Here is a 21,144-nt window from a genome sequence, read left to right on the forward strand (position 1 = left end):
CGGGATTTGCTAACAGCTACCCGAGCGCCTCCAATTGAGACCTAACAACTCAAGAGTAGCTTTGCGAATGAACTACTTAATACTTATGCATCTACTATAAAAAGTTTCAAGAGCTAAGAGCTTATGGCCCAATGAGCTTCTCGCCGGATCTTCTCAGTGGGTCGCGTTTCCGATCCAGTGGTAGATTCTGCAAGCACTGCTCTTGCTAAGATCAGTGTTAGCATCACTCCGGTTTGAGCCCCGTGAGCTCACCTACTAGCTAAAGTTACGCTGAAATAGCCTCTCAAGGCTATCAGCTTTGGTAGGAAAAAAAAGATAAGAGCTTAAATCTCGAAGGTACTGAAATAAAAGCTGTATTAATAACAATACAGGCTGATCCTTTTTTTGTTTTAAAGTTTTCGTACGTTATTCGTATTTGGCCCTCTAATGTCAAACCATCCATGGCTAGACAAGCAGTCTGGATATACTGAGTCCCATATTTCGTCAGCGTACACATCCCGGACGAATGGCGCCACGCTATAATATCCCTCGGCTCCGGTAATTTTTAGTTGGGCTGTGGACTCGTTGACCTGTTTGCAGCAATTAAACAGTTCAATTAATTGGTGCAAAACTAGTCCTGTCGAATATCTGATGACAAAGGAGATGATACCACTTACCTCGTTCGCTTATTCATGACATAGGTACCTTCAGGATGCAAAAGAAATGTAGAAAGTCAGAGGTTAAATTAGAGGTATCCAACTAGATTATTAAAATCATCCCAACTTTATTAAAAGTTTCTTGCGAGAAGTGTTCGACAACTGCCCACTGTCTAAGCACCCTCTTGGAATCTAAGTTGGTCTTTCAGATATGCGGATTCCACCTACATATTAATTAAATGGTCGTCGAGATGAATCGCTACAACAAAAACCACCATGAGCTCTAATACTTCCATCACTGTGCTGATAAGTTAAAAACACTACACGCTCTATATTCAAATGATTATAATAGTAAATATAAATTTTATAAATAGACCATCTGTCCGAAGTAGTCCGAACATTTCGAAGGAATCCATATCTAACTAATCAAAACGATTTTCTAATAAATCTACAAGTACAACTGCTCGTTATCTGACTTGGATTTCACAGTATTCATAAATCCTCTCTAATGTGCTAGTACAATGAAGAGGCCCGTGCAAAAAAATAGAACGATTTTAATAATTTAAACGAGCATTTACGACTGCCAGACATTATTCGACAGCGGTCGGTATCCGATACGTGAAAATTTGTTGACGCTTTGTTGTCTATACGCTATTTATAAACGGATTATACGGCAACCAGCTGTACGGGATAAAACTCAGAATCACATACACAATAAACACGAACTGGGCTAAGGTTCGGTCGGAGCATTATTTCATGTTGAAGCGTATCATTCCGTAACCGTGCACGCTATAAACAAATCAGAATAGCGTGGGATGTCGGTACACACTGTAAACTTTTTAACATTAATATTTAAAGAAATATAACGTTTAATCGCTTAGTCGAATCTTTGTAGATAACGTTATATTAAACTTAAAATATCTTTAGGCACCTGTTCAGATAGCACTTGGACTGTCCATTTGATTATTCAAACATAATTTATTCGACTAATAACGATGTTGAAATTAAAGCGGTGTCCGTTTTAGATGCGTCCTGAATTCGAGTTGTTTTATGAACTGCGGAGTTCATAACCGTTTCTCAAAATAGCCCGTTTCGAGTTTTCCAGTGCTCATAAAAATGCGATTGATTTATGACCGGCACATTCGTATTGGCAGCCACCCATTATGACTACATTATAGATGGAATAACACCAGTCAAATTTAATGATAATAAATTTAAAGCGTATTATATCTAATTTCCGAAAGTGATTTTATCAGATCACGTCGCGTCGTGCGTAATGATCTTACAGCGTATTTATATGAGGGCGTTGAAAAACGTAATTGTCAATCCAATAGTTTCTGTGTGAGGTCCGGACTTTATTAATTTTTAATCGTCAATTTCCACAAAATCTCACTCGACTTGAAATCCTGATTTGTTAAATGTATTTCTCAGTAATACCCTGACTAATTTAAACATGTCTTATCAAGTACGGGCAATTTTCCTTTAATCCTTGCTTTAGTAATTGTATTATCGAAGGTGTTTACTATCAAAGCTACAACGCGGTCAGTGAACTAGGACCTGTAGGACGTGCGACTCGTACTGTGCCAACTCTCGAAGACTATTCATCTTAGTACATACAAGAAGCATCGCTGAACATGTTGATGTATAATATGCAGAGTGTTCGAACTCTTAAATCATAAGCTTTTAATTAGCATAAATTACTGTCGTCTTCACAACCACAGTATTCGTTTTAAATATTTTAATTCTTACTTTTTTTAATTTATTAGGCCTTCACCTGTGTCATTAATGCATTTTGTGATAGCGAATATCAAGCAACTTATTAATATCGTCAATATATTAAAAATAACTGAGTTGTGAGGTTGTGACCTAAAAAACACAAGAAACGTAATATCTTAAATTTTCTCATTAAAACAAAAAAAAGTTTTACAAGCAGCAACTTTATATAAAGTTAATAAAACTGATCAAAGAAATTATGAAAAAAATATCTTTACATCATAATCGTAAACGTCCTACACACGACAAACGGCTTTAAAATTATAATTATTCACATTTAGTGAGAGCGAACGCTAAGATCATTTACTGGGTGAGCGGCGAGATTACAGCGGGCGGGCGGACGTTCACGCGCACGCATGGCTTGTTTACGTTTTTCATAACCACGTTTCTACTAAAAATACTTCAGCATCCTGCCGTTTGAGGCTCACGCGATTGGTCAGCGGTGGCACAGGAAACCGGGGAGGACTTGGGGCCGGCGGACCCCGCCGCCCGCGCTCCCCTCCTTCTTTATACCACGGAAAGTATTCGAAAGCCCCGAATATCGTGAGGCAGCAGAAAATAACCCTGAACGCTGGAAACATTCGGAATTGTGGCCAGTCGTGTTGTGCGTCTCACAGTGTTAACTAGTGACATCAACCATGGTTCTGGACACCGAAGACTGGGTAGGTGTCTCCAATAGCAATATTAAATTAACATACAATTGTATGAAATTAAAAATATGCTGAAAAGAAGATTAAAGTATGAGGCGTGTGTTATGAACAAGGGACATTAACAAGATATGTCGTTTTGCTTGTAATTCGGTTCAGTTGAATTTGTGACAGTTGACAACTGACCGACAGCAGCTGTGAAAGAAGCAGTTAACAAATTTATTTTAACAACTAATATAGCTGTCAAGACGGTGTGAAATTTTAAAGATCTTAGGTTTTTTTTACATTGTAGATAAATAAACTAAGTTTCAATGTTTATTTTCATCATTGATCACTTTTAATTTAATATCTATTTCGTTTTGTTTAAATTTCATAATTTAATAAAAATAATCGACCTCAACTTATACCTTTTTTGGGAATTTTTAATTGAAAAATATTAATTGTTTTATGTATTGCAAAAAATACTTAAATTATTTAAATTTTACCAAAGCCAGTACATAAACATAGTGTATTTAATTTTTTTTTAAATACAATAGACCTCTTATATTCGATACCTTTATTTTAAAAAAACAAAGAATAAATCGCCTTCTGCCCCAATCTTAAAATTTGACCTTAGACTTAGGCTTCATCGTTCAAAGTCGTTTACGTACAAAAACATATTTTATAGTCGCAAACTTTCTAGTAATTGTTAGAAAATTGTGCAGTTATTACAAAATCTATTTCAGTTAAATAAAACTCAAATAACGTTAGGTTTCATCATCACAAAGTTCATGAGATTAGAACATATTTGTTTTACAGATAAACAAGAAAAAACCGATACTGTGAAACCTGCTGTAAATTAAATATTTTTTAGGAATAACTCAAAACGAGTTTGTCACCATGTCAAATGTATCCAGTTTTAAAGCTAGACCACGTCAACGTTTCGCATCTTTATACAAAAATATCGATTTCTCACATAAAAAAATTACATACGTACTGCTATATTAAAATTCAGTTTTATAATATCGTAAAAAGTAAAAGCTATATAATTTAAAAGGACGAATGACGTACGTTTCTGGCCACGGAAATATGTGGCAGATAGAGTGTGCAAGACCAATGAGTCTATTTTTGTTTCAATTGCACATAAAACAAATTTATTATGCTCCGGTAGCACACTCCGATGGCTTAGTGCTCGGTAATACTTAGATTTAATACAGAACATCAAAGTTCTTTTTTTGTATTGCGTGCCGTGTCTTATCTTCGAATTAAGGATGAGCGTAAATTTTAGCTTTGAAATAAAGGCTTAACAAATTGGTTGGAGGAGAATGTTGGTTAACGTTGGCTATGTCGATGGACAGGATAATGTTTCGTGGAAAATTCAGTTAAATAATATAAAGGCCGTATAGCTTTATCAACAGTACCAATAACACATTGGATTGTGTATTTCACTTACGAAGAATCTTTCTCTGGCGCTATTTTAGACTGTCAGTCTTTATTGATCGAAGCTGTCAGTACCAACACGTTATAAAACTGTAAGCGAGCAATAGAGACAATATTGACAGTTCATTAAAGCATCCTGGCACCCCAACCCATTAAGTTCGACGGGTAATAAATAATAAAACTCACCAAATTATAAATGAATTCGGAGGGAATGTATGAGTATCAATATCATCGTTCAGCCTATTTCTGTCTCGAATCATTCATACAGTATGACTGACGGTCGTTAATCCAATGCAATTCAAAATTGACTTCAAACTTCAGTGCAAGCAGCAACAATAATAATATAGCAAGTACCGCTTGACACCACGTGAATTTGGAGTTAGTCTGTACGTGTTGTCTATCTTGATATAAATAATGAAATCCCTTACCTAAATACTGAATGAATTTATTAATTTTATGTTTTAAATAAATAAAAGTACCTTTTTTATTTATTGCTTAGATGGATGGACGAGCTCACAGCCCACCTGGTGTTAAGTGGTTACTGGAGCCCATAGACATCTACAACGTAAATGCGCCACCCACCTTGAGATATAAGTTCTAAGGTCTCAGTATAGCCACAACGGCTGCCCCACCCTTCAAATCGAAACGCATTACTGCTTCACGGCAGAAATAAGCAGAGCGGTGGTACCTACCCGTGCGGTCTTACGAGGTCCTACCACCAGTAAAAAAAACCTTAAAGAATATTTATACTTTAACTACATCTGATTGATGGAACTTTAACTAATTTAATCTATTTTAAACTATAATAAACTAATTTAATCTAATATTTATGTTCTTACATATTAAGCTAAGGACGCAATATTAATAGCATAATTTTTTTGTTAACAGGCCGATGAGCTGCCCCCAGAACAGATCGCCGGTGAGTATTTAATAGGAATCGACCAAACATATAAAAATAATCAAATAACGTTACATTATAATATTTTGAAACAAATCACGAAAAGAATATTCACTGATGTTTATATAAACGAGGGGAAAAAGCAAGATCAGATTTGGCGTTATGCCAACACAATGAAGCTTGCTTCGTAAAACAAGCAGCCAAAGCGTAATAAATTAATTCTTTAAGTTTTAGCGCGTGGGTTTAATTAGGCTTCCAAGAATAGGGCCGGACTGAGGGTGTGGTCATTTCACCATTCATCATTCAGCATCGCATGACTTTTCTACTACAGATAAATACTAAAACATGCCATGGAGTTTAAAATCACTGAAATAACTTCAGAATAACAATAAACGCTTCTATATAGTATATCTATTTAAATCAAGTCGACAATTTAATAGCAGTAATAGTTGTTTTTTTTATTGCTTAGATGGGTGGACGAGCTCACAGCCCAAGGCGGTGTTAAGTGGTTACTGGAGCTCATAGACATCTACATCGTAATTGCGTCACCAACCTTGAGATATAAGTTCTAAGGTCTCAGTACGGGTTACAACGGCTGCCCCACCCTTCAAACCGAAACGGATTACTGCTTCACGGCAGAAATAGGCAGGGCGGTGGTATCAGTGCGGATTCACAAGAGGCCCTACCACCACCATGTAAGTTTCTTTCGATATACAGACGGAAGGGCATCTTGGACCCGGGTAGGTAACAACATCCTACCGTTTTCTGAGGCAGACCTTCCCAGAGGAAACAGCTGTTACACAAAATATTCCAGACTCTCACTTCATGTTACTAGATGAGTGACGGTAATAACGTTGCGTTAATAGACTCTGGTAAGCACTTATCATCACGTATGTGATATGATCGTATCTATCCAAATGGATAAACTCAAAATACGATTATTCGTTTAGACACTAATATTTAAAAATTATAATGAAATTAATGTATAACGAGTACATAATTATATCAATTATATCAAATTAATTTTCGTTTTTTTAATCGATTAAATTTGTAAAGTACGTTTAATAAACACAAACTGAACAACAAGGATGACATAATAATTCGACTAATAAGATTGGAATTGTATAATAAGTTTGCACACTATTATGATTGTATTTTATACTTTTATAATCACAAATTTCGGGCTACACTATAAAAAAATATTAATAAAGACAAATAATATTTAATCTATTCTCAATTTGACCACAGACGTCAAGAACAAAAGTTTGACAATAAATAGTATGCATGCGTGTGTGCGTCAAATACATGGTATGTAGTGTGTGTAATGTTTTCTTTATTGATTTATTGTATTTTTTCTGCATTATTTTAAAAAAAATATTAGCATTGTGCACTTCTTCTCTATATTCTCTATAAGTGTGGAAAATTTCATACTCCTCCGTCCGTGCAATTTTCGTAAAAAGGGATACAAAGTTTTTGTTTCACGTATTAATATATAGATAAAACATTAAGTTGAACGTAAAACATAGACAAAAGTATATCGTCGGGTGTCATAAGCAGCAATTCTAAGCAATTTAAATTAAAAAAAAAACTTCTTACCTCTGTGGACGGCACCATGACAGTTCTGATGAAGATAAATTCACTCGCGACTAGAATTATCTTTGTTTGCTTATTTTGGTAATAGACTTAAAATGTGTTTAAAATAAAAAATGACTCGATTATTTAAATCGCTCTGTATTTTTAATTCCGACTTCAAAGTATTGATGTTCGCCGATAAAGGTGCGGTTTTAAATGCGATCTCATTTATTTAATTATTAGCTTTCGTTCGCGGCTATTCTTGCGATAATAAAAAAAAAAAATTATTATGCATCTTTCTGGATACATTTTTTTTCTATGGCCTTTCTTTCGGGCTCGGGCATCGGAATTTATTCTACGTCGACCATTACAACCGCGACGTTACGACAGGCCTAGGCCGCCCTAGGCAGCGCCGCTGGTGTTACAGATTACCCCGCTGCTTTTCCATAAACCTGACAAAGTTTTTTTTTTTGAACTACCCATGCGAATGGGGTTTTAATTGCCCGTGATGGTGAGTGGTTGCCGTAGCTCATAGACGTCAATAATGCCAGCGGTACGCAAAAGCCGGTGTGCAGAATTAAATCATCATTATCGATATAGTACTTAGTTATGTTATGAAAGCGTAACAGACAAACATACAAATTCGGTTTCACATAACATCACTTTCGCATAAATTTAATAACTGTCACAATGGCAAAATACCAAATACATAAATTAGCATTGATAACCAGACAAAATCTGAGCTTACCTGCTGTTAATGGTCAATTCCATTCGAATTACACCTATCCTCTCCTTAGTCGGTATTTTCATTGCTGAAGGTCGTGTCTAGCGTGAAGCGTTGATCGCTCGATGCACTATGCTTGCTGTCCTCGGCGGTCTTTATTGCCTCCGTTAGTGGCATACCGGTAAACGTCCTTACCAGATCAGATCAATGGGTAGGTGAGCGTCCGCGTGATCTTCACTCGTCCAGCCAACCAACTACCATCAGCTTCTCTAGGTTATCACAATCTTTACGAGCGATGTGACCGAAATACACACATACGTGAGAATACGCAGGAAGCAAATAGCGGACAGCCTTGTGGTAATACACGTTCCTTCCTTCCTACGAGCTCCTTCAGAATAGATAAGTTGGTCCGGTGTGCAGTCCAAGGAATTCGCAACATCCGCCTCCAACACCACATTTCCAAAGCGACGATGTCAGCCCTCTTACTCCGTCTTATCGTCCAGGTTTCGGTGCCGTAAAGCAAATTTGAGAAGTCGTAGTACGGTACTAGGTACGTACCAGCTTCACTTTGGTTTTGCAAGATATATTGTCTTTCCATACCCTAGTGAGTTTATTCATTGCTCCTTTGGACATTTGGACTTTTCTGGCCATGTTCCTTCCGCTGCCACCCTTGTTACTAAGAAGAGAGCCAGGTTAAACGAACTGGTCAACAAATTCCAAGTCTTGAAGTTCATTAAAGCGAATAAGCATACCGGATCTATCTACCATCAATATTTGGTGTTCGCCTTTTTAATTAATTAATCAATTATAATATAAATAATTAAGACTACTCGCGTTCAGCCTACTTTGAGGGTGTTATGGAATAAATATTTCCGGAAGTTCCAATAATAACGGTACGATGTTTTTAACTCAATCGGATAAAAGGCACGCGTGCGTACAGACGATGCAGAAACAAACAGTCGTTTCTATGCATCAGACCAGTGAATCTCGACCCCGCTCCACCGTCGGACCGTTGCTAATTGCAAAGCGTCTGTTTGTCAAATCTATTCTCATAGTAGTGCATTGATGGTTCTTGCCCACTGAGTTTCTCGCCGGATCTTTTCAGTGGGTCGCGGTGCCGATCCGGCGTGGTAGATTCTGCGAAGCACTGCTCTTGCTAGCAACGTCCTGCGGTTAGAGCCCCGTCAGCTCACCTACCCACTCGGTGACGGAGGCATAGCCCTCTAAGGCTATCAGCTTAGGGAGGAAAAAAATTTTATATTATGAATTATGAATAAGAAATTTAGGTTTGTTGTTATTATTATTATTTATTTATATTTATTTAAAATCTTATTAATTACATAATATTTTTTAAAAAATATATTAAAAATACAATTTTTAAAAAACACTATATAAAAATAGATTGCCGCTGATGGCGGTGTCTACGACACAAGCCACCAGTGGTTAGGACTCCAGAGTGAGAAACCTCCTCACAATGCGTGCAGTATCCAGGATAACTGCTTTTTGTATTAGGCCCTTAACCCAGCTGGATAACGAAAGTTTCTTAAGATGTTGATCGAAACTTTTCGCTATCAAACCGTGTACCGATACAACTATTGGAACAATGATGGTTGAATCAACATGCCACATGGCGGTAGTCTCGTGGGCCAGGTCTAAATATTTTATTAATTTGTCCTTTTCTGCCTTCACGAGGTTCTCGTCATGAGGAATGGTGACATCAACCAACACTGCTCGACGCGCAGATCGATCTATTATCACAATATCAGGTTTATTGGCAACAATATACCTATCCGTGATAATAGATCGGTCCCAGTAGAGCGTAACATGACCATTATCAAGAACTGGTTGAGGTTGGTATTGGTAATAAGGTACAGCAGAATCAAGAAAACCATATTTCAGAGCAAGTTGTTGATGGATAATCCTAGCCACTTGGTTATGTCTATGCAAGTACTCGCCGTTAGCAAACCGAGAACAGCCAGAAACAATATGTCTAATAGACTCTCCCGGACGGTGGCATGCCCGACAAATGTCGACCGTCCCATCCTTTAGTATATATTTCCGGTAGTTGTTCGTCATGATAATTATTATTATTATTATTACGTCGAAAATTTGCCACTGCAGCTCGACTTCCCAGGTCTTAGACCTAGAGGAAGACCATGGTTGACAAGACGTATTGCTGAATGACAAGAGGGTATAAAATGTTGCCGAGAGAGAGAGAGTGCTTTGTTGTCTGAAAATTTGAAAAATTGCTATTGAATATTAGAATGGATATTAGAATGGAAAAAGCCCAGATGGTTCAGTTTGGCCAGGTGTTCTCAGGACTGGCTCAATCTGGAACTGTACGGCTATTTACTTTGATATTTAATAAGAGAAAAATGTGACTCGAATTAAAATATAGTATATTTTTTTTCCAACCATACCGTATATTTTCTTCGCGGCAAAAAATCGGTAGACGAAGCGTGCTACCAAGCCGTACTTGCTAAAAATACCCCTACCACAAATACCTACTCGTTACGATCATCATCATCAAAATCCACAAATTATTAAATAGAAAAAATACTAGATCTCATGCCTAAATACATTATATACAAAGATACTACATATAAACATACTGAGTGTGACTAAACATTGAATCATGAATCATACATTAAAAAAAAACTCTTTTTTATCCATCAAGATCAAAAAGATACTGAAAAATGAATCTAACTACGTACTTATAAACAGAAATGTAAATAATATTTTCCCATCTATCGTTCGACCTCGATCCAATACATTTAAATCAAATGTTTACCCGAAGTCAGTCAAGAGTCTAACGTGTTTTTTTCATCTATTTATAACGAAATGGTTGTTGGAACGCACGAAATAGAACAATGTTAGCGTATGTTGCGAGATTGTAAGTGTTAATTGAGTACTAAAGAGCCTTTGCACCCATACGCGTATGTTAATAAACCATAGTTATTTATTTATTAGCACCACCACTTTTGTGACCGGTGCCCACATATATAACAACGTGAATAAATAAATAATTGAGGACAAATTATATAGTTTCGTTTTGGACTAAGCTAGGGTTCTCTGTACTGTGTCAACCAGAAACTGATTTACATATTTATTTACGTTGAAATAAACACATAGGCATATTAAGTACGGGGACAGTAAGCGAAAAAACTTATTCATCACATGAATGTGTTTGTTCGAAGTTGGAATCCCCCATGTTTAAACCTAATATTGAATTAGGTAAAATATTAGTGGCACTAGCCTGTGCAAGCTCACAACCTGCCTTGAAGATACTGTGTTAGGAATGATCTTTACCCGATTATAAGTTGATTGAGCTACTACTGTTTCATTTTGCATGCTTGCCAAAATATTTACAATTATCTTGGATTTTTTTTTAAATTGATTCAAAGAGTAAACAATATAAAAGCTTCTTTAATGCTTGTTCTTTGAAAAAAAACCTATTACAACAAAACATACAGTGCTACAAATTATTGGTCATTGAATAACTTTTATGTACTCAAAATACTGATTTCTCATTGAATTGAAAAGTAATTCATTTTGTTCAAAGCAAACATTGATTTTTTTTGTAATTTACTATTTATTCTATATCGAGTTCAAATCAAAAAGACAAAGAAGGTTCTCAATTCATGTCGAATTTGTTTGTTGAATTTGCGATTTAACATTGCAGAATTTTTTTTTGGTGCCAATCTGCAATTCCACAGCGTCTGATAAATATAGTGGGACCATTATAAAATGATTTTCGTTTGGGCGGGCGAATTCGCGGCCATGCGGCAAGCGCGGCGGCGGCGTGGCAGCATGCCTGGACGACCGCCAATTTACCATGGAAATCAGATAAAACGCGCTATCGTCATTGTTTTACCGAGTTTCTGAGAATCAATAACAATGATGGATATCGACGTTCCTGAATAGAAACCAACTGGTACTATGTTTTTTTGGTTGCTATAGGTGTTAAGCGGTTACACATAAGAAATGTCCTATACACATAAGAATAACGATTGTTCCCAAACTGTACTAAAACGCCTTTTTACCTATACATAATATATTATATCGTATTGAGTTATCTAAACAACAATATTATAGACACTCCTAACTATTAAACCTTATAAAAATGGTTATCCAATATTAAGATTAGATCAAAGTAGTGATTAAATTCAGCACTTTTTAAATCACTTTATAATTTTGGAATGTATTCAAATTCGTATACGTGGTATAACGATTGAAGCGAATATTGAATCGTCTATGTAACATTAAAGTAAGTTTTTTTGGCAGAGATAAATACAAAATAAAGATTGTCTTGGATTTTATAGCCAGCCGTATTTCATGGACACCCCAATGCGATTGATTATGATAAATGCAGGAAGCAATAACTGGGTTTGACGACGCTCTATGGATAGAGCTGGGTGGAAGCCGTGTCGAATCGCGCTATGAACATAGCGTTGCCGAGTTCGATTGCCTCAAATAAAAACTCAAGTTTCAAACATTATTAACTACAAACAAGAAATCTCACAAATGTTAATGATATTGAATATTTTTGAAACTTAATAATTTGTCAATCGCCCACTCAAGCTTATATTAGATTCGTAAACTCACAATAAAATGTAAAATACACAGGACAATGTTTATAATTTAGCTATTTGCCAAATAGCTAGAACTCGTGCGTAACGTATATTATATTATAAATGAGGCCAAACTCACAAATATGCATAAATAACGATTATTGTTTCCAGCATTGCATGAGTTACGGAAATTTCTGGAACATTTACATTCTGCAGTCGAACTTGAAAACGTCACGTTTAATGTTTGTTTCGAACTATTGTTTTATTGGTGTACCAAAATATATCGTTATTCAAATTTCGACTTTCTGACAATTAGGTACTGTTTAATTTTGTATGTTTAATTTAAAGGAATAGCTGATCAACAATGAAGTAGTCGCTTACTAACTTCGATCAACAATAGTAACTATTGTTGATATAATATAAGTTTATTGTTGTAATATATTGTTGATAAGATAACTTACTTATCTATATCTAACAGCACACGTAAATGTTTTATTGCGGTACGAAGAGTTTTTTCTTTCTATTGCTTAGACTGGTACACGAGCCCACGGTCCACCGGTTCTCAAATGGTTACCGAAGCCCGTAGACATCAACAACGTAAATGTCACCATCTAATTTGAGAAATGACTTCTATATAAGTCTCAGTTCATAAAAGGCCTGCTCCACTCTTCACACCGGAATCCTGCAGAAATAGATAAAGTGGAGGTACCTACCTATTTAAATGAGAATTATTATTTTTGTGATTTCGATTTTTATCACACGATCCAATGTAAATCGCTTATGAACCATAAATAAATATACACCGGGAACCTTTTCTATAAATAAACACGGACAAATTAACTTTTCTTGTTTGCTAGCAGAACTTAGTTTTTATTGACTAATTTATCCTGCTAGTATTTCAAATATTCAACGCAATACTTTGTCTCCTGCTGTAGTATGAATCATGTTTTTAAATAATTTACACTTCCCACGTCTTTGATCTTGTTCGATAACGGAAAATAAAATGTTTTAATACAATTTAACGTTCATTAATGCGTTTAGTATCAATAATTATCACTGGCCGCTTATTGTTAGATAAACGACGACATTAAATCGCTTTTGCTTTCCCGTTGTTTCAAAAACAAAATCCTGTTCTTGAGACTAATTAATAAACATTATTATAAATTTTAGATGAAAAAAAAAAATGTAATAAAGCCCGTGGAACTTTGAGACATCTGCCAAGAAGTCTTAACGATTAAAATTAACAGCTCTGCGTTCCGGCAAAAATAAAAAATTCATGTTTTAAAACTATTTTCTTGCCAAAACTTCATGGAACAGCTGTTGAATGTTGTAACGGCCACGCTCGTTATCACGAACTAATTTATCTGCCGATTTAGATGAATAAATATAGAATTTATTATTTTAAAATGCACATAACACGTGACGCTTTAAGCCGCGGCTATGACAATAACAGTACTTTTTTAAACTTTTAACGTACTTTTTTTTTCTTAAAAATTTAGTAACTAAATGCCCTGTGACCTAACTTGTCTTTTGAGTCGTTCTGTTGCCACTCGCTCTTTTCTATGTTTCTATATATCTACGTTCCGGAGACTATAGATATCACAACATAGATACGTCATCCACCTTCATATTGCACAAGGGCGTCTCATCTTTCAAAGCAGAACGTATGACAGTTTATTGACAGAAAAACGTGAACATTAAGGCGCACAACTTAGGATAGGTATTGTACAAGTACTTTTCTTGTTTCTTCAACAGCCGGGACACATACCTTGAGGAAGAAAGCAAGTTTCAAAATGTTATTATACGAACATTATTTCATTTACAATTACTCGTCAGAGGTTTTGGGTCCCGGCACAGTTGCATCATTCAATACAAAATATGCTCTGGGCAAATAAATCATTTCGCCACGGACTGTTCCCAGGGTACTAGACTGTCATAATTTTATTAAAAAAATTCCTGGTTTTCTCTCATCATTCGGTCTGTCCGTGTTCATATTGCTAATCATTTGTAGTTAAAATACAAACCCCTCTTGATCTCAATTGATAACTCCTATTTCGATCGTGTAAATGAAGAAATTCATGATATACACAGGTACACGTTAGAAGCGTGTTTATTATGTTTAAATTTATCAAATCATCGATGTGACACGCTGCTAAAAGAGCATTGGAATTAATTAAAAATAATAACTTTTTTTGCTAAATAAATTGCCATTGGAATCGTGCATTTTTTTATTACCGGGAAAAGTAACCCTAGAATTATCTGATAAATTATATAAAAAGGTAATTTTCAAAAAAATTATATAGACAAGAATCTTCGTTTCAATAAAATGTAGGTAAATCAACTAATTAGCTTCATTTTTTAGTTTAAAGCACAAATATTTTTAGTTTACTTTCTGCTTAATAAACATGAGCATTTGATGTGAAAATCGTCCTCAAAATAATTACGAACCCCTATTAGCGGAGAGCTTCACCTTGATTTTAATTGAGGCTGATAATAGACGTACGTGCGTCAGTGACTCGCTTTAATCTCGAATAATTGAGGAAAATTATTCCAGTAAAACTCACGCTTTCCAACGAATGAAAATTTATGGCGTACCGCCACAGGTAATAAAACTTATAAAATACTGTTCTAATTGCAACGACGAAAGAATAGACGCGTTTCCGTTCACACATTTCAAATTTTAAGATTTCAAAACGCGAATTAAGTGCACCTTCAAAAGATTTTATTATTTTACCCAAAGCAATGGTTTATTTTCATAATGTCTTACGGGTAGTAGAATTCCGGTTGTAGTTTCAAGACATCTAAAGACACTAGTACTATTACTATTATCGGATAGCCTCTCAACATGAGTCAGGCCAGGAGTACGGTCGGCTACGCTTATCCAGCTAGTGAAATATGGTATTAGTTAAAAACCATTAAATATGTATCGTAAGAATAAATACATGGATAAATAGTTTCCGTTGCGTTTATGAATTATGAAATTTTAAATAAATTCTTACTATTGATTTATTTGAATATTTGATATTTGAAGATTTTATCAAAAGTTCTAGTAGTTTCTTCATCAAAAATACATATAGATAATGCACTGTGCACATGCATGCATGCACACGCTGGATGCTTCTCACTAGACATCGGTGTACCAAAATAGCTGCGTTGCTCAATATTTGCACCAACTACACCTCAGTGCATTGAACTATTCTCCTAATACAACTTGCAACCCGCCGAACGATCAGTTTAACTCATTTTATAGCCAGTGCAACACTCTACTTTCACTTCAGACATCGGTTTTGGCAAAGTTAACTAAATCCACTGACACATATTAGGTCCTAGTAACAGTTCAAACAATGACTACGTTAAATATCGAAGGTATTGCTCTCGGGTAATTAGTTAATGTATTACGTAAGCAAATTGCGTGTACTAATTGGAGGGTTTGTTTCAGTCCTCCGCAAAGCCTTCGACGGCTTCGACCACAACCGCTCGGGTAGTATCCCCTGTGACTTCGTGGCTGATATCCTGAGAATGATGGGGCAGCCATTCAACAAGAAAATCCTCGAGGAACTTATTGAGGAGGTCGACGCCGACAGTAAGTCTGTTCAACATCAAATTTACTACAAAAAACTTATTTAAATCAATTAATTCACTAGCACATCTGTGAGAAATAGACTCATTTCCTGTATGTGTCATAAATTTATTATAAAAAGTATTTATTTTAAAACTATTCAGTTCGCATTCAGAGAGATTTTAGGCGGCCACAGAGATTGATATTAAGGGAGTTAATAGATCCTTACAAATATGTATAGCACAGGAAAGGAAAGTTCATTTTATACTAACTCATTTTCGCATACTAAAATCTTTCCACTCATTTATTTTCAGAATCTGGTCGTCTGGAATTCCCCGAGTTCGTAACTCTGGCCGCTAAGTTCATCGTTGAAGAGGACGCTGAGGCCATGCAGAAAGAACTCAGGGAAGCGTTCAGATTGTACGACAAGGAAGGCAAGTACCTATTTTATCACACCGAATGAAATAATGCTCGAAGAAACATAATATAGGGACACGTACTGTTTGCAAAACTGTTCAATATTATCGATTGTACTTTTGCACCCGTGTTCATTTGACCCGGGGCTAGTCTTATTTAAATTGCACGGTATTTATTTTGTGTTAGCTTTAATAGAAGTGAATTGAACATATTTTCTTTGTTCAAATACACTCGAAGAATTGTATTTCCTATAATAATAAATCCTGAAAGAAGCGCTCGGTGTATTCGTGATATGAATGACATAGCTTAGCATAGCACAGTATCATAGGACAAGTAACATTTTTCATAAGTCAATACGAAAAATACCTAGCTCGTGTTCACGAACCTCTATCAATATACATAATATCGTAGCTTAATGAGGCCTGCACACAATTCTGAATATGTATTATACTTACCGGCGGTGTAACTAAATGCGAGTCCGTACGAAGAGGCACCACTATCCGGCCTATCTATGCTTTAAGTAACGCATTCGGATCAGGACGATATAATAAATAAAAAACCAGCTGTGTGTCTCTGATAGCCACTCAACTCAAGAGCTGAGTACTCAACTAACAGCAATCAAAAAATTATTAGCATTTTTTTCCTACCTAAGCTGATAGCTTTGGGAGGCTATGTCAGCGTAACCGAGCGAGTAGTTGAGCTCACGGGGCTAACAATGGCCCTAGCAAGAGTAGTGGAAACGCGACCCACTGAGAAGATCCCGCGAGAAACTCAGTGGGCTATCAGCATTGATAAGAAGTCCAGACCACAATAATCAAGTTCCATTTGTATTCGGTGAAACCTGAAACGAGATTCGTGTTTCGTCATAACAAATTACATTCCAGGCAACGGTTACATTCCCACGTCGAGCCTGCGCGAGATCCTCCGGGAATTGGACGAGCAGCTGACTGACGATGAACTCGATGGCCTCATCCAAGAGATCGACACTGACGGAAGCGGCACCGTCGACTTCGACGGTAAGAACACCGAAGTATATACTGAATAAAACGTCGCGACTAATGCAGACACGCGAACCATAAATCTGTCGAAACGGTTCATCGGCGATCCGAAATCCTTGAAGTTTATGCATCGTCGCGTGCGATTTATTTTACGTCTTAAATACAGTGTACTAGAAAACTGAAAATATATCGCCTCAATGTAAATAGATAGCAATAATAATCTCTTATGCATAAATACATATAGTTTTAATACTGATTGATTATTGAGTAGTGTTTTGTTTTGAGAAACTACAATAAAACGAATGTAGCTAGCTGGCTAGTTTTTGATAGTGAATGTTTTAGCGCTATTTCGTAGCTCATTTTATCAAATAATGCAGTCGTAGTGGGGATCATGCGTACAACCTCTCGAATAGAATATCCAGTATTTTTTAAAATTCAACAAGATTACTGCAAGTTTGCTTCTTAAGTGCTAAAGGTTGTTTCATTAGTGTTACATTGTCTTCTGTGAATACAGAACATTATGATTAATACTGCCGTGTCCAAATTAGTCTTGATAGTCTAATTATTACTTTTAATATCCCTATAGGCGTCGCCATTTTTAAATATGGATAACTCTCACCGCAATTAAACATTTGACTGTCTTTTAATTTTTGTTCACTATTTGTTTCAGAGTTCATGGAGATGATGACAGGGGAATAAACATCTATTTCATTTCTATTTATTTATTATGATCTAAGTTAAGTTATCTCTACGCGTTGGCTAATTCAACCCTTCTAATCTGGGAGCATTGGACATCAGTTTGCAGCTACAAAACAATATCTATCGGCTAATTTTTCAAGTATTATGTATGTATTGTACAAACTGTAATTAATTGTTCTTAATTGATCGGGTGTGGTTGAGTTATATTTTATATTATCTACTGATTAATAAATCTTTTATTCTACTGTCTATGTTTTGCATTGATTCAGTTGTAATCGGTTAGAAAGCGAACAGATTTAGAATTGAGACGGCGTCGTAAGTATAACGTAATTCTCAAAATAATATTCGTGTCGAGATATAATTTTCGTTTCTTAAGATTTCTGTTCGAGATAAATATAATGACTTCTCTGTTTTTAAAGCGGACGCCAAATTGTCCTAGATAATTTTGATGACATGAAATTTTAGAAAATTTGGCACTCGGCCATCGGTTAGTCACGACGCTGTACCAAACGACCGGTATAAAATCCACGGACCTAAATCATCCCGCGAATAAAAACAAACTTTAAATAATAATTATTTATTACGTAATTCTTTGTTCTTTAAATAATTTTTTATTCATCCACGTCGCAAACATCGGATTTTTTGCATTGTTTATTGTTACACATAAAGCTAGATGTACTTTACTTTTAGACTTCGATCATCAATTAAAACTAACATTACAATATGACACATCCGACTCGTTATTATCGCAGTTTTATATGGCTGTTTCATGATGCACTACGTAAATAAATTTCGAACATTGAAATTGAAATGTTCGAAAAGATTCTGAAAAGATTTCGATTCTCTCATAAAATCTCCCAAAAAATAGTGCGCAAATTTAAAACAAACAATATGAAAAATGCGTTTTAAATTATAACCTTCAAGCGTATAACGCTTAAAACGAGTTAAGTAGATAAAATGACCGAAACTAGACTCACTTAAAAGCCTGCATAAAACGTAGGCTTTCCATAGTAACATGAAGAAAATATACATTTAGGTACACAAAAATATAATACTATAATAAAAAGTAAAAATATTTTTAACTTATCCAAAAATAGAAACAAATTAATAATATAATATACGAACGCTATTTTTCATGGAATGCGGCTTAAAACTTTATCAGGTAATAAATACAATTGAAATAATTAGTATCTTATTTAAACAAAAAAAAAAAACATTGGCGAATTGTACACACTGTCGATAAATATGTTAATAATTATAAAGGCTACATTAAATTTAGGAAAATATAATTAGAATATAAAATGTCATGAAGTTCTAAATTTATCTTGGAACTTCAGGCTGCGGTTATATCGCAGCGCAATGGCGCACGGAAACCTAAACTTTGTTGAAGCATTATATTGTGTTGTACCATCACGTGAAAGAATTACTTAGGCCCCGATCACATCACCTCGACACTGTCGTGTGATGCTTAGTAACAAATTAACTATCGCATCACTGATTCAAAAACGTCTAAAAAAACTGTATCTTGACGTGAAGATGTGTCCGGACCCTTATAATTTCGTGCTAGTGAAAAGTACACAGACAGCCCTGGGATACATAGCATCGTTTATTTGTTTAATTTCAGTAAGCTATTATCGAATAAATAGTGAAGCGCGTACGCCTGATGCTTTCAAAATTAGACAACTGAGTTTGAACATTTTGATGGTACTTATTTAGTTAAGCAGTACTTATAGATGTCGTCGTACCACGGACTCGCACTTTAAATAAATAACGTTCTTAACTTTACTCTTTTCAAAGTCATATTCATTGGTAACGCGTCTAAAAACTAAGGTTTCCCATGAGTCTTTAATTATAATGTTATAACTAGGTAATTATATTTTAGTCGCAAGTACATTTAAATTGGAAGTGTGTTCGATAGAACCAATTTTCAGTTAGAACTGGGACCTAGATCATTCCGCTTTATAATAACATGCCAAATATTGCCAGCTCTATTCTGAAAGTTTGGCAGAGAAAACCTTTTTTTTCCTATTTACATTTAGTTTCACATAATTTCATTAGCTTCTTGGCTTCAGATAGCTAGGTTTTATCTAATTTATTTTTTTTCGTTAAGAGCTACAAATGAGATCTCAATTTGAACTATGTTTTACAGAACGTCCATCTCTTGCCTGAAATTATATTATTCAAAGCTAATTATCACATTTTTTTTACATTTTGCATTACAGCGTAATAAATTATTAATTAAAATTCCTTACGTGAATAAAGCGATATTCCTATCACAGTTACAACCAGCTGACAGAAATAAAATTTTAAACTACATTTCTTTCATAAATGTAAAACTTTGATTTCGGATAACACGCATATTTATCAACGAACTAAAATTCCACTGGTTAAGAATAAGCTAATAATGTGGAGCTAAGTTGGCTATAACAGAAAACAAATCATTCTAACGTGAAAGTACAGTAAATTGAGGGGAATAGAGACTAGAGTTAGAATAGGGACAAATCTGGGATGCCATGATACTTTTGTTGAGTTGTTAGATTTAACTTTGATGAATTGAAAATGACTTTTATTTAGTGTTTAAGAATATTACAAAGTTTTTTAACTCATCAAAAATATTAAAAAGTTCATTAACTAAAGTTAGGTACTTACCTCACAACTAAATAGTGCCAGCCCTATCGAAAAACTAACATACGTAGCTTGATTCACTCCAAAGCCAAGGTGAATCGGGTCAAGCTAGTTTTCTCAGTTTTTGTGTATATTTTGTAATGAACTCTGTATAATAATGCATCGTATATAAAAATTTAAGCCTCCGGAATCATATTAATCTCAATTTTATTGGTATTACCCTAAGAAAAACCATTGAAAACTTGTGTTGAATTCGGGAAGGGTGCCGATTCCCCCCAATCTACGGTACCTGATTTTTTATCCCAGCCGATTATAACACGTGAAGAAATACGTTTATTATCTCTTAGAACTAAATTACGTTCTTTTATAACCTAAAAGTAGTTTAATGAATACTGCTCGAGTAGATAGATCTTCGTTCCATATATAGCTGACTGACGTATAGGACGCAGCCCACGTGCGGTCCAGTTGCGAATTCTTTTAATACTCTGAAATGAATAAAGTATAATTTTGTAAAGGTTATGATATCATCTGATTGTTCTTTATTGAGTATGATTAATGTGTTATTGGAATGGTTTTTTTTTAATTTAGTGGACAGCTAAAATTAACT

The 21,144-nt window shown here is 35.2% G+C and overlaps 2 protein-coding genes across 6 annotated transcripts in view; one reads left to right on the plus strand and one right to left on the minus strand.

Annotated features, from left to right (window-relative positions):
- The first annotated feature begins 2,561 nt into the window (after positions 1-2,561).
- LOC733030 (troponin C) lies at positions 2,562-18,161 on the plus strand. Of its 3 annotated transcripts, NM_001044129.2 has the most exons (6): positions 2,937-3,070; positions 5,363-5,393; positions 15,679-15,822; positions 16,113-16,232; positions 17,100-17,231; positions 17,884-18,157. In NM_001044129.2, exons 1-6 carry the CDS (start codon positions 3,047-3,049, stop codon positions 17,910-17,912), a joined length of 480 nt encoding a protein of 159 aa, NP_001037594.1. In that variant the 5' UTR covers positions 2,937-3,046; the 3' UTR covers positions 17,913-18,157. The 3 variants fall into 3 exon arrangements, with proteins under 3 accessions (XP_062526334.1, NP_001037594.1, XP_012552964.1); XM_062670350.1 differs by having other exon boundaries at positions 2,562-3,070; positions 16,113-16,236; positions 17,100-18,161; XM_012697510.4 differs by lacking the exons at positions 2,937-3,070; positions 5,363-5,393 and adding an exon at positions 14,867-15,605 and having other exon boundaries at positions 17,884-18,161.
- The window catches only part of LOC101735590 (BMP-binding endothelial regulator protein), a 76,173-nt gene continuing 72,911 nt past the window's right edge, over positions 17,883-21,144 (minus strand). For all 3 annotated transcript variants that reach the window (XR_009974078.1, XR_009974080.1, XR_009974079.1), the window contains one exon: positions 17,883-21,022. The gene's annotated coding sequence lies outside the window, so the exon portion shown is untranslated. The remainder of the gene's footprint in view (positions 21,023-21,144) is intronic.

This window comes from Bombyx mori, chromosome 10 (assembly GCF_030269925.1).
Source record: "Bombyx mori chromosome 10, ASM3026992v2".
NCBI lineage: Eukaryota > Metazoa > Arthropoda > Insecta > Lepidoptera > Bombycidae > Bombyx > Bombyx mori.

Coding starts and splice junctions, on each gene's coding strand:
- LOC733030 (NM_001044129.2), top strand. CDS start 3,047: ATGGTTCTGGACACCGAAGACTGG. Junction 5,394..15,678: donor GCCCCCAGAACAGATCGCCG/GTGAGTATTTAA, acceptor GGTTTGTTTCAG/TCCTCCGCAAAGCCTTCGAC. Junction 15,823..16,112: donor TGAGGAGGTCGACGCCGACA/GTAAGTCTGTTC, acceptor ATTTATTTTCAG/AATCTGGTCGTCTGGAATTC.